Source organism: Bidens hawaiensis, unplaced genomic scaffold (assembly GCF_021521415.1).
Source record: "Bidens hawaiensis isolate Kalapana, Puna unplaced genomic scaffold, B.hawaiensis_p1.1 tig00003867_1, whole genome shotgun sequence".
NCBI lineage: Eukaryota > Viridiplantae > Streptophyta > Magnoliopsida > Asterales > Asteraceae > Bidens > Bidens hawaiensis.
Genome location: NW_027491223.1, coordinates 173,007 through 188,085, shown reverse-complemented (window position 1 = coordinate 188,085; position 15,079 = coordinate 173,007). Strand labels below are relative to the sequence as shown.

At 34.0% G+C, this 15,079-nt stretch overlaps 1 protein-coding gene across 2 annotated transcripts; it reads right to left on the bottom strand.

Moving 5' to 3' along the window:
* Positions 1-5,542: 5,542 nt before the first annotated feature.
* Positions 5,543-10,209, bottom strand: LOC143624556 (protein ECERIFERUM 16-like). Of its 2 annotated transcripts, none has more exons than XM_077095167.1 (4): positions 9,867-10,209; positions 9,654-9,763; positions 6,717-6,821; positions 5,543-6,068 (listed from the first exon to the last, which is right to left on the bottom strand). In XM_077095167.1, exons 1-4 carry the CDS (start codon positions 10,207-10,209, stop codon positions 5,652-5,654), a joined length of 975 nt encoding a protein of 324 aa, XP_076951282.1. In that variant the 3' UTR covers positions 5,543-5,651. The 2 variants fall into 2 exon arrangements, with proteins under 2 accessions (XP_076951282.1, XP_076951283.1); XM_077095168.1 differs by having other exon boundaries at positions 5,543-6,065.
* Positions 10,210-15,079: the final 4,870 nt, after the last annotated feature.

The window sequence follows — 15,079 nt, the reverse complement described above, 5'->3', positions numbered from 1 at the left end:
CGGTAACTTGGTTAAAGTTATATTAATAATGAGTGTATAGTAACGATCGTAGGGATCATATTACAGATTGGACGTGTTAACTGATAATGATTGTTGTTACCTGCTTGCATGTGCTAAGGTGAGTTTCACGAGCCCCTTTTTCTGAATTGTTTTTAAATAGTTTCTCGGGGCGGAAGCATGTTATTACTGAAATGTTTAAATACATACTGAACGCATGGACTTGCGTGGATTTATATATATTTTATTGTACGGGAATCGTACGGAAATGTACTAAGATGGTAATTGTCTGAGTTGCTAACATTCTAAGGCCCCGGAACACGAGTGATTAACTGAAAGCCGGTAGAGTGTGGATAGTACTATTGGTCTGACAAACCCAACTGGTCCGGCATGGATTTGCTGATGTTTCCCAGCCAGTTGCACATGTCTATATTGGGTGTTATATTTATTTTGCTATGTAATGTTAGGCATAGCGGTTTGGGGCAGTTCCGTGGGCGGGGGATATGCCACGGGTCCGTGGGCGGGGGATATGCCACGGGGGGTTGTGAGTGATAGTCAGAGGTTTCACTTGTGGGCTCAGCATAATTACATCGATAATAATATTATTTTATGATAATGATTTATCATGGGTTACTCGAATTGTGAAACTCACCAACTATTCGTAGTTGACCCGTTTTCTCACATGCTTTTCAGGTACAATTAAGATGAAGTAATTGCTTACGTGCTAAGTGCTTGATGTGTGTAAGAATTGCGTGCGGGATGTTAGGATACATTATAACAAATAGAATTATGTATCGTATTGTATGATGTGTGTATCACCTAGACGGTAATGAAATACGAGATAATGTAATTTTGAAGTATATTAATGCATTCAGTTTTCTTTATAAACAATGTGGTTGATATCAGAGGTGTCTGTTGCATCCCGTTTACGTTTCCGCTGCGGTTGCGGGGTGTTACAACTTGGTTGTTATTCCAGGTTCAGTTTGCAACTAATATCATTTAATTGTTTGATTTTGTTCATCATATACTGTTATATAAAGATTCATTGTTGTTCAATCATTTATTTGCCTCATGTATGTTAAGACTTAACATAGCAGCTATGCATGTCAGCATGTGCTTATGCTCTTCACAATTATACAGTAGCAGTTAATTTATGCATGTGTTTATGTTGTTTAATGTTCACGATAACGAACAGTAGCAGTAAGCCAGTAACATGGTCTTTTTAATTGTTGTTTTTGAAAATTGTTGTTTTTGAAAAGAAGTCCAAATAAATAGCATATTAAACTAGCAATATAATATTTGCCTTGTATCTTTTCAATGTTTTAAGGTAAAAAAAAAACACAAAGTAAGAAGCCCTTTTAAACTGTTTATTTTTTTTCTAGACGGTGTTGCTATTATTAAAATGCATTAATGCTTCTATTATGGTATGTTGATGAATAACGATGGTCTTCTAAATTTATGAGTATGACATTTGTTTTTCTTTTGATGTTATGAGATCTTTATATTAATGAAACAAAGAGCTAGAAAAAGAGTTAGTGCAATGCAAGGCTCAACAACAAATTCAAGGCAACAAGAAGATCAAAATCAACCATCTCAATCTGCACAAGATTACATTAATGTTGATGGCGATGAGAACCTTGATGCACCTCATAATCAAAATGTTAATGAGACTGCAAATGTAGATCCCGATGACAAAGATGATGTCTCGCTTAAGCGTAAGCATGCAAGAAAAGCTAAACTATGGGAGGATGTTGAAGAAGTGACTCTTCCCGATGGGACTGAAAAAGTCAAATGCATTCATTGCAATAGACTTTTGTCTGTAAGCACAGGCAAGCCTACATCAACATGGACAAGACATATAGAGGGTTGCCTGAAACGGAAGCAATATTTAAGAAGGATGGAAATTGGAGAAGACGAGAACTTTGGAAATTGGACAAGACTTGTAGTAAACTTTTTTGAAATTTATTATTATTATAATTCAATTATTGAATATATTGTTGATTTATTGTTTCAGGTTTTTATTATAGTGGTTCGGGACTTTTGTTGAAAATTCTCTATGGAAATTGGAGAAGACGAGAAATTTGGATGGCCGTTTTGGTTTTTTATGAAAAAACATTACCTTGTTTTCGCTATTTCGTATGTTTATTTTTGTTGGTTTTTGTAAGTTCGTATGGTTATTTGGACTTATTTTGGTGGTTGTATGGTTATTTTGGTTGGACTTTTTATGTTAAACTTTTATATGAGACTTTCAAGTTTCAAATTAGGTGCCTCTCTTTATTTATTACTGCACTAGTTAATGCTAAATCGAGCTTATCGAGTCGAGCTTTGGTGAGCTTATTCGAGCCTAGGCTCGTTATAAAGAGTTTTCGAGCCGATCCCGAGCTCTAAGATGTCAATACGAGCCGAGCTCGATCCTGAAAACATAGGCTCGAGTCAAGCTCGAGCTCGAGCTTCAGAAAATCATAACGAGCCGAGCTCGAGTAGTGCATAGCTCGGCTCGTTTGCACCCCTACAAAAAAGAGTGATTTTATATAAACAAATATATATGTTCTTCATATTACTCATAAACCCTAGGTTTCTATCTGGTTAATTTGCTCCATGTTCGTTTAAATTAATTTAGGGGTTTTGATATACAGCTAAAATCGATCGTAATACATACAAAAATTACCTGGTAACGTTATGAATTGAGGGTGAACGTGGTTTGGCCGAAAAACGATATTTGACGGCTTACTTTGTGATTACAGGGTGTTTGATTGATGATTTCGATGGTATGGACGACTTTAGGTGACATTTTAGAGGCTATTTATGGTCCCAATTTGAACGTTTGGCGTTTAAAGCTTGTTATTGCGATTTTAATAATACGTCGGTCGTTCAACGAACAGTTAACCGTTGTTATAACGGGTTTTAATTGTTGTTTATGGTTTGACGTTATGGTCTAGGGTGTTAACGAGTTTTAATTGAATTAATTTTGCGTTTTGGTTGGCTTTTAAAGGTCGCCGGAATGACAATTGCGTCGCCGGAGTTTGGGATTCCGATTCGCCGGATTCACGGGAAGGGTAGGGATGGTTGGAGGGTTTTATTAAAATAATATTATAGTTTAAATATAATTTACACTTTTAACCCCTCTAATTCCAAGTTGTTTTTAAAACATCATTAAAATGGTACTTACATATTAAACCTTGAACTTTGGAACAATTATAGGAATGAAATAAAGTTTAATATTTGGATATCTTATATATATATATATATATAAACAGAAACCAAAAATTCAAAATCGGTCGGGTTTTCGGGTTTGAAAAATAACAAATGTTACATACATGTTGTTAAGCTATCAAATAATACAAAAACGCTGCTAATATTTCATTCAAGCCATTACAAATTCTTTTAGCCTCTAAAGATCTAATCATCATAATTAGTAGTTATAAATCTAGGTTACTAACATTTTTAATGTAAAATACTAGGGGTTAATCACAACCGCGAGTTACTCGGTTGAAGCTCATATAAGCTAAAAACTGTTGCCAAACACGACAGAAGACTCAAACATCACTGAAACTGATTCCAACCACGAGTTACTGGGTTGAACCACATATGAGCTAAAAACTACCACCAAACATGACACAAGACTCAGATATCACCAGGCTTGTAAACAAACCGAGCATCCCGTCGTTAATTTAATAAAGGAACAAACATGAACAAAAATTTTGTGTTTGTTTAATTGCACGAATGAACATGAAAACATGTTTCGTTGTCGTGAACGTTTGTTTGCATCTGCTTAATTGTTTTATATTTGTTAATTTGTGTTCATTTAAGTGTGTTCATTTATGTTCGTTTTTGTTCATTTACATTAGTTCATCTATGTTCATTTATATTCGTGAACTATTCGTTTAGATTTTAAAGAAACGAACACGAACATGCTCATTTTTTAAATAAACGAACATAACATAAATATTTTTCGCTTAAGTGTTCGAGTTCGTTTAAAGTTAAATGAACGAACACTAACATGCCTTTATCCGTGTTCATTTGGTTCGTTCATCACACTAAAACTGATCGCAACCACAAGTTACTTTGTTGAACCTAGGGGTGGCAAGCTTGACTCAAATCATTTCAAATTGGTCAATTAGAGTTGATTTGGAAATTTTATGGGTTGGTTCGGGTCAACTATTATAACTAAATGGGTCAAAATACGTCACTTGAAATTCAACCTTGTCATTTTCAGGTCAAAATGGGTCGACAAATTTAAAGAAATAGGTGGATGTGGGTTAGCGTCCTAAGGAAATGTGACAGGTTCAAATTGGATAGGTTTCAGCACAAAACAGGTTTTGAATTGGAACGAGTTCAGTTCATGTTTTGGCTCGGAACAGGTTTCGAGCCGACACAAGTTTTCCTTGGGATGGGTTCGGTTCAGTTTTGGTTTCGTGTTCGTCAATTTTTTAGGCTTTGGCTCATTTCTCGAGTTCTTTTTTTTTTTTTTGAAATGAGGACAACAGATAAAACATTTTAGTTTTTTTACTTTTTTTGTTTTTGATTTATATTTTTAGATATGATTTTTTCAAAGGGTTTTTGATCTAATAGAAAACCCCTAAAAAAATTATAAGAAAAACATAACTCAAAATATAAATCAAAAACAAAAAATCTGAAAAACCTAAAATGTTTCCGCCGTTATCCTCTTTAAAAAAATATACAAAACCCGCTTTGCCCATTCCGACCCAAACCAAAACCACCATTTTTATAATTGACATGTTCTGACCCTAACCCATTCCGACCATAGCTCATTTCAATCCATGACCCGTTCGACCCAATATAACCCATTTGCCACCCTTAGTTGAACCCCATATGAGCTAAAAACTGCTACCAAACACAACAAACGACAAGACTTAGATATATCGCTCATAGATCACTAAAACTGATCACAACCACGAGTTACTGGGTTTAAACCACATGAGCTAAAAAAACTGCTACCAATCACAAAACAAAACTCAAATATCAGTGAGCCAACACACAGCACACATGTTCACAAATTGGCTTGAATACAGCCTCATTCAACTCAAAACACAAGTGATTACAATGTCCCAAAAAGTTTATACCCTAAACTAGGGCTGTTCACGAGTCGAGCCAGGGTGGTTTCAAGCTCGGGCTCGAAATTAAACGGGGTAATTTAGTTAGGCTCTAGCTTGATTTTGAAGTTAAACAAGCTCAAGATCGAGCCAACGAACCGAGCCATGACTCGAGCCGAGCCAGAGTCGATTTTGGCTCGGTTACAAAAATGATCCAAATCAACTTAGGATGTTTCAAATCAACTTTTTATAACTAGTTTTGATCGACCTTTTTTCGAGCGAGCCATGAGCCTCCCGAGCTTTTTGAACAGCCCTACCCTAAACTGAGTTTATAAAAGTTTTTTACTATTTGATTGTTCCGTTAGCTAATAATCGCATGTCATTGATCACACTTGAATTTCAAGACCAAATACCTTGGACGTTTATATAACCATTTAAGAATTGTGTTTAAACTTACTTTTTGAGGAGCGTTGAGGACTTTGTTGGGTGTCGCCACCTGTCACCCTCTAATTTGCCATAATGAGGGAGTTTGTAAATATGACCATAAAAGTCCACCCTTCTGAAAGAAAATATTGTACACTACAAATCTAGTACTAAAAATCATATTGTATCAAACCATGAATCAAAATCATCAAGTGGTTCGGAGTTGGACACGTGTTGAGTCTGTGAAGCAATGTTGTTTGGATCAAGCAGAGATGGAGCAGAGGTTTCATTGAGTAAGTCATCAAGTGTACTATCAATATCAAAATCTAGTGCGGTATCCTTGGAGGTCAAGGTTGATGCTGGCACCTTCTCCTTCGAGTTGACATCATCAAAAGAATCAAGCAGTGTATCAAGTTCGATTTCAGCCGTTTCTGCTTTAAGTTTTGATTGGTTTGAAACAGGTTTCGGGTTTCTTTTGGGCGTGGGCTGCTGGTGCACCGTTGGATTCGTGTCGAAGTCGCTCTTGGTGGTGGCTGATGATGTGACTTCATGATGGTCATATGATTGGTGTTCTTGAACTTTTTCAGAATGCTGCTGAAAGGCAAAACCGAAGTATTTAGACTAGACAACAATTTTAGCATTTATAAGATTTTGGAAAATTACTGGTCAATCTGAGTTATATCTAAACAACAATTTTAGCATTCATGAAGAGTTTGGAAATTATGAGTCAATCTGAGTTATATTTCAACTCTTAGTGGGGTCAAACATAATATATTTTCTAAAAAAGGAGATTTTAATAGTTTTAGGCATTACAAATAACAATGCAGGCATAGTTTAATGCCTTCAAAGATTTTTCTTTTAAGCTAATGCGCGTTATAAATAATCTCTTAACAGTTCAAACATAATATTAACTTTCTTTTAATTAATTCTTTTTTAAAAGGATTTGACAGGTCTTTTGCATTAAAAATAAAAATAGAAGAAAATTTCAATGCCTTGCAATGCAATGAATCATTTCCTTTTAATGTCAATCCAGATTATAACTTTATCTCTAATGGGTAAAACAGAATCAAGTTTTATGCATGAAAAACAAAAGCACACTTTTGGCAACTTCCAATGACTAGAAAGCATTTCGTTTTACATAATCCATTTGACCCATTAGGATCTAAAAACACTGCAATCGACCCCTTAATAAGTAAATGGGTCGAAAAAACCACCTGTTAATGTGTAGAAATTACTGCATACCTGCATGGTAGGGAAGAAATCAGGCTCCATGAAAAGCCTTTTTGGAAGATCTAGTTTTGTAAGTTGATTTGCAAGAGCATGCATATTCAGTGACAGAAATGAAGCCTACACATGAAACACCAAAGTATTAAAAGACTTACATTGTTTTATTATTATTAAAAGGCTAAGTAACACCAAATTTAAAAGACTTTAATTTTTTTTATTATTATTAAAAAGCTATCTATTATCTTCTCCTTTGTCTCTCCTTTCTCATATTATCAGACGACCCACTTCTTTTTTATATTTTCTCTTTTCTAGAAGGGATCATAGTGTCGCAATCAGGAACGGGAAATAATGCCACCATGGCGTCTTACATGAATATTTGCATAAACTGACAGCAACCATTGAATCAAGGCATTGACAGATAATTTGTAATGTTTAAAAGTTGAGCATATTTCAAGTATCCACATAATACCTTCACTCGACGGATATATTGTTCCTCTTTTTACTTAAGTATTTTTCTTTCACCTTGTTTATTTATTATTAATGAAATGCATTTTCTTTTAAATAGCAGTTTTAATCTTTTAATATATATATAAATTAAAATTATATATTTAAAAAAGAAAGACAACACTATGTGTTTGGGGAAGGGAAAGAGAAAATTGGGTAATGGAGCACTGATACGGAAGAGAGCGTGTGCAAGATGTGTGGAAAGTTAGAGTGGAGAGTGTCGTCCCTAACTTCCCACACTTCCTACACCATCTCTTTATTCCACATCAGTGCCACATCACCTTCCCCTTCCCTAAACACATTCTAACGTCCTAAACTTCTTTTAATTAACTAATTTTAATTCACTCTATAATAATAAAAATAAGGCTATTTAATAATAAAAAAAATGTAAATTAATGGAAATTGCATTTCATTAATAATAAAAATAACAAGATAAAAGAAAAATAATAGAGAGAATAAAAACATAAAATATAGCAAATTATCCGTATGTATTGTGGGCACTTGAAATATGCTCAACAAGAACCCCACATATGTTGTAGACTTGTAGAAGATTTGTTTCAAGAACTCCTCCAGCATAACTTTAAAAGAAAATGCATTTCATTATTTAATAAGCCAGACATTTTAAATATGAATTATTCATACATTATATTATAATAAAGTTTGTTATAAAAAAAGGTGCCCCTTATACCTTTGAAAATAACAATTGTCACTTATTTGGGTCCAATTATGTTGTTTGAAACCAACCGAACCACCCAATTCAAAGCAAAACGACTACTATGGCTGGCTTGAGAATTTTACATTTCAATTGACGTTTATAAAAACCAAGTTTAACAGCTTGGATCACGGTTTACAACCTGCCGTGTAAACCAAACCAGCTGTTCACCTATACTATTTTAACTTTCACTTTTTGGAATATTCATGAATGAAGAACCAACTTTATCACTTTTAAAGCGGACCAATTCTAAGGGATCAAACCTATGGGAGTTAAAGAGCATTAAAGAGAAGGAAAAGCATATTCATATTAAAAAAATAAATAATCAATCAAATAAATAAATAAAATGAAAGAGAAGAACACAGATTAACCTAACCATTAAAGAAGAAAAACACCGGTTCAAACCAGCTAACTGATCCGGTCGGCCCAACACCCTATAGGATTTTGTTCCTCTAATTTATCTTTATTGAAGTGATCTTAATACTTGTAAAATAGTCCAACAAGTTGCATAGATTGTGTATCAAATTTTTGGCAAAACATAGTAAACTTTATGCATTATTATGCTTACAGAACATTATGACAACATCCAGAAGAGGAAACTAGAAGGGAAAAAAAAAGAGAGACACAATCTTTGGTCAAACAAAAGGGCTAGTAAGACTCAAAACTTCAATAGTGCAGCTAAGCTTTATAATAAATACCAACTGTTTTAATTTGTAAAGGCAGAATTTGCAGAAGTCAAGTATTGCAGCTATTTCAAATCATAGATATGTCAAGTTAACCAAAAGGAATGTAATTCCTAATGGCTGCATTATTTCCTCTTGTTTTTGTAATGCCATTGTCACAGGCTTCAATTACAAATTTAACCAACTTGCTTGGGTGTTCTCATGTACAATAAAGCTTAAGCTTGTTTATTCAGTTTATTTAATGTACGAATCATAAAACGACTTGTTTCTTTCATTGTTTTACTTCTAAAATCGTATACAAACACATCACTTTATCATAAACTTTTCAAAATTTACAAAACCAAATATTTATGTCACATCACTAACTCATACACTTGAAGCCAAGGGCGTAAACTTCTATCAGGAAAGAAACTTAACATGAAATTTTTGGGTTTGAGCGTAAGTCTAAACGGATCCGGGAACACGTTTAGCTGAGCGGATCGTGTCGGATCAACTTGGGCGAGTTTGCAGGTTGATCCATTTAACACTTTTACAGTATAAACTTGTTTAAAAATGTGGTTTATGTCATAATAGCGTAAACCACTTGGATATTTTTATGCCATAATATAAAAGACAGAAGAGAAATGAGCATAATATTTTACAGTATAAACATAGTTGTTTTATACACATTTGTATCTTTCGTTGTAAATTTGTACTTGAGCATTGATACGCAAAAAGAAGCATTTTAATTACACGGGATACACAGGGCATGTTTGGGTTCTTGTGTCCGACAAGACCTTGAGGTTTGTGTTGGCTTCAACATGCCTACACAACCATTTAGCATCCCTACTTGAAGCAGAGGAATCGAAAAAATTAAGTTTTACGGTAGTATACCTCAACTGCATTTCCCCTCATATCATATATTGGACATATTAATTGTATATGATCTTAATTAACATAGATAAAAAAAAATAATCCATAAAAGATTGATGTGAGACCTCCAACTAGAAATACATTGCAGGTCAGAATAAGCATTGACTGTATAACAACTTTTTAATGAAAAAAACAAAGTACCTCATAGTTTGCAGGTGTCTTATCCTCTACAAAGAAACTATCATTTTGAATCGACGATAGTAAACTTTCTCCTCGCACAGCAACAAAGGATTCTTTTCCTTGACCAAAATCTAAAAAATAAATAAACATGCTTACATTTTCATATACCAAATTACTCACCAGGCATTATTATCATACGACATTAAAAACAAACGAAAGCGAATAAGTGCTTACCAAAATCATCAAGGGTCGGAAAGAACTCCGAAGACAAGCGTGTAGAAGTCTGAGCCTTGGCCTCAGAAATCAAGAAAGCGTAGTCTGCACCTTTACTCTTAGGTACAACAGCATCACTCGGTTGACCGTCTGTCTGATTCTCCATTATAATAAGATTATCCTCATCCTCATACCGGTCCCAATTAGACGGGAGGGCCACCCGAGGTTTTTCCTTCCCCGGTGCTTTGTCGGCGCCAGGTGGGAGGGAAGGCGTAGCAGCGGCTCTCACCTTTTGGTTTGGATGATGCTTCTTCTGGTGCAGAGTGTGTGCTCTCTTAGATTTTGCTAGTGATTTTGTATCCATGGTGATGTAATGTTGTTGTTTTGGGTTATTATGATTATTATTCTCACATACAAATAAAAGCTAATATTAATTTGGGGAGCTACGTAAACCCTGTAGTTTGGGGAATCGCATAAACCCTAGCCATCAAATTGGTTCACAAAATCGAATATAAACTGAACAAATCATTGAATTGAAACGTAATAATAATAATAATAATAATCGAATCAGTTGCATGTAAAGTAACAATGAGAAAATAAAATTAATTATGATTGAAATGTGGAATTAGGGATACCTTTGACGGATGTAGAGTTCATTCAAGGGTGAAGTGGCTCATGGATCGAATTGTTTTATCTGACTCGGGTCGGATCCTTGTAAAACCGACCGACCGAGCCCCACACTTCCTAAAAAGTAAAAAAAAAGCATGGATGTGAAACACATAGGAAAAACGCTTCTATGTGAGTGTTTGTGTCGTGTAGCTGATCATTCTCATTTACAAACCATCCTAACCCAAACTTTATTAGAAAACTAGCTTTTAGCCCGTTTGTTATGTAGGTTTATTTAGATTTTTTTTATATTATTGTGAATATATAATTTCTATTATGATGTGTTTATGGTTATACTTAAACGTAAACTTTGAGGTGTAGATTTTTTTATTGAAATCAAAAAGGTTAAATAAATTAATAAATTATGTTATGTTTATAGTTGAGTTTAAGTTTGTGGGTTTTTAGTATGTTTGTATGGGCTTGTTTTGTACTTATATAGGTTTATAGTTGTGTTAGACTTTAAGTATAATTTTTGGGCTTATAGTATTGTTGTTGTTATCATCTAAAAATTACATTGTATGTAATACCTTCAACAAGTTTAATATTTGTTGTCGTATGTGGTTTCATGTCATTTCTTCCAGAGGGTTGTTGTTCATTGGGAGGATGGTTCTGTAAAATATTTTAAGCGGTTTTGAGGTTGAGAACTCAACCAACTTAGTGTTTCTTTGAGATTTAGATCGTCTTAAGATGGGCAATGCAATAAAGCTAAGAGCTCATGTAGGATTTGAAATGAAGAAGTTGTTAGCGGGTATGATGAAGAATACGAAGAAGTTTTTTGATATTATGTTTGTGTTGTTGGTGGTGCCATGTAAATCTTAGCTTCGAGACAATGGTTATGTTTTGTGTTGTGAAACTCGTGTTATGTTTGAAGGTTCATTGTAGTAATGTATGCAACTATTTTGTATTTAAATAGTTTGCGTTCAAATTGGGTTTAAGAAAGTGGTAGGAGTTATGAAGAAACATATGATGGAGTTTATAGTAGTTTGAAGATCATTGTAAATTTGTAATTGTAATTTTGGATTTTGAATGTTTTTGTCAAGTTATGATTTTCGTATCCAATTGCATACTTTGTATTAGTTGTTCTTTTCTTGTGTAATTGTGGACAACGCGAACGTCAATTCCGATGGAAAATTAACCAAAACTAATAAGAATGTTCCGTTGCAGTTGCCTATAGAGGATGCCATCACAACAATTTCCATGTACAGTTCGATACATGTTCGGGTCTAGAGAGGCTATCGGCAGACAATATTGCAGGAAACAATGAGTGTAAGTAATTAAATGTACCCGCAAAGCTTACCTCTTCAATTCCATCAATGTATTCCATGTCATCGTCTAGTAATCCAAGGGCATAACATGCATCTCTAAAAGTAGGGATATCTGACCATTAACGGTACGTATTTCTTCAAATGTCGTTGGCCCTCTCACTATGTTTAGAAGGACTCGTAAACGCCTCTCCAAGAGCTGGAGAGATTACATAGATTTTACCAATAGAAAATCTTGAATTCTTTGGTTGCTAGCCACGAGGATTAAGGTGCCAAACAAAGTTCATTGGGGATTCTAAAAAAGTTAGCTGACGTGTCTCAATTCCGTTGCATTTCATCCTAATTCGTACGTTAAAGATGTAACGACATCTGTTTTTTCCAACACATTATCAAGATTGTCATATGTACCGTAAATAACCTGTTGTTTACCAGGAAGGTGGAAAGCTAATCTCGTAACTGAAGGCACTCTATAATGCACATTGTATCTGAAAATTCGCCACGTATCCTTGCATGTCGACATGTATCAATAGTCAAAGAACTCTTTAATCTCATCAACATTACGATCGGTATTATGTTGGTCGTCTCCACCATTAAAGAAATACATAGTCACACAATCAAGGCCTTTGTTTATGTATTTGAAAAGGTGCTTTATAGACGACCCCTGATTGCACCATTCAACGTTTATGCGAGCTTGGTATCGTTTTAAGAGTTTCTTGTTGTATGGGACAACGCTTCAATTATCGAGTTTAACATCTGCTTTTCAAAGCTGCCACCAGAATATCGTCTTTATACTAAAGCCTTTTGCTATTCACGTTTCATTTTGAAATGTTTTAGGGAACTTTTTTGAACAATTGTCTATAATGCATGAACATTTGAAAAGAATTGATTTTTTGGTTGTATGAAAAGAATTATTATTTATTTGTTTGTATGAAAAGAATGGTTATTATTTAATTATATAATTTGATGTTGCACATGAAATAGTATACTATAGATAAATATTAACTGTCGGTGTCACAGAATAAATTTTTAGGACCAGTTGTTTGACCATTTATACATTTAGTTACAACGGATAGCTAAACTGATAGTTTGGTCTGATGGCTTATCATGTCTTTATAACAAGAGTGATGCGTTGGTATTCGAGTTCGAGTCCCCTTGTTATTTGCTGTTATTTAATTGTGTTATTAGATTTATTTTTATAGGTGTTTGCTTTATTTTTTGTTGGTATTTACTAATTTTAGATTATGAGACGTTATAAGTATTTGCTGATTTATATTTTGTTGTTATTATTAGAGTTTTTCTTTTGCTGTTATAAGTATTTGCTGATATTTGCCGTTATTATTTTGTTCTTGATTTTGATTTTTTTGTTGTAATTTTTAGTCTTTTTTCTTTGTTATTATAAATCAATTTTTATGTAGATTGGTATTGTTTCTTACGTTCTCATTTTTTTTTAAATTGATATTATTTTCTACTTCTACGTTCTCATGTTAAGATTAAAATATACATGAACTTTATATATATATATTAAGAAGTCACTAGTACTGTATGCAATCCTAGTCAATGATCTAATATTTAACAATTAAACCACACATTTTGACCTCATTCACTTTTAGCAAATTGCAAGTAATGCATGCTTTATCCCGAATAATGTATGTTTTATCTATCAAAATTTGCAAATTTGCACATATGTTACATGTAATCCTCTTTAATGATCACTATAGTATGTAATCCTCTTTTGTCACATTTTTAAAGTTTCAAAATTTCCTTTTTGCGCTATCAAGAAAATAGTCTTTTAAAACTATTGTAACTTTTTATTGGTATTCTTGTATCAAGAAAATATCTTAAAAACAATATTCATCAAGTTCTTGTAAAAGGTTAAAAATTTCCTACTTTTGCATAAAGATCACTGTGATTATGTTTATACAAACAAAAATCGCATAAGAAGCTTTACAGATTTAAAGTTCTTGTGATTATGAAGCGGAACCACACGAATCCTCGGTCTCAGTTCGGAGACGGGCACACATGTTTGACCCGCAAAGTCATCGCCGTCTACATCGTATTCTTGTACTGCTATCTCAAGTAAAGCAAGCTCCGGGACTGCCAATGGGAATGCGAATTCTTCATTCCATACAGTTGTTCAGCCATCTCCAATTACTTTGGTTTTCTTCTTTGCCACATCCGCAGATACTCCAACCATGTAGACCTGTTGATCATATTGTTTGAGATTGTTAAAACTTGGTTAGATGCCTTGAATCTTATTTCATTTGGAAATATAAAAACCATGTGTAGAAATCTGGTGGTGAGTATGAATCAAAGTGAGTCTAACTAAACTTCAAACGCCACCCGTCGCCAATATACACTTTCACCTGAAAATAAAAACACATCTTTATAGCGTATACTAAGGCTCTTGAAATCCAAGAAACAAATTGAATGACTGATAATTCTGTATGTAACTTAGTGTTAAGCCCATTAGTGGAGATGCACAAAACTGCTTTTTTTTTTCTTTTTCAAATCGGTTTGGATTGAACCGGTTTCGGATCCAGTCAACATAAGTCAAAACTGGCTCTTCTAAACCGGTTTCCAAGTGGAAAGGAATCGGTTTAGTTTAGAACTGGTTCCGATTTAATGCCAGTTTTCAGCCGTTACGGTTTTAATTGGTTTCAACATAGCAGTTTTCAAACCAATATTGAACCTCCTGTTCAGTTCAAACCGGTTTTTAAAAAGGTTTGGTTTCAGTTTTCGAGTTTGTAACTTTCTAATTCCAGTTTTGTTTGGTTTTAACGGGTTTCAACAGAGAGGTTCTCAAAACCAATATCAAAATAGTAATCAAAAACATATTGTTAATACCTCATACACAAATTTAACAATAAATTATAAAACCAATTGAGAAAAAATATCACAAAAATTGAACATTAATTAATTAGATGTACCATCAATTAAGAGAAAATCAATTAGCTACGCTCAGCAAAACTGGAACTATGATCTCTAATAGTCTATAGCCCTAATCAAGCATTAATTGATGAATTTCACAAACAGTTTGGGGCAAACTTTGATGGTCTAAAATTAAACTAAAATCAGATCAAACAACTTTAATTAAAACATTACAAACTGCACGCAAGCAAAATAGTAATTACAGAACGAATTGAATATTCACCTCGGTGAGACAGATGACAAACGCCGTTTTATATCACGTGTCGCGGTTGTAGAAGAGCCGGCATACAGCGTCTATAGCAACTTCATCGTTAAAGCACACATCCTCCGCCGCTATTAGAATCTGGAATCGAAAGCTTAGGGATTTGAATCCATATG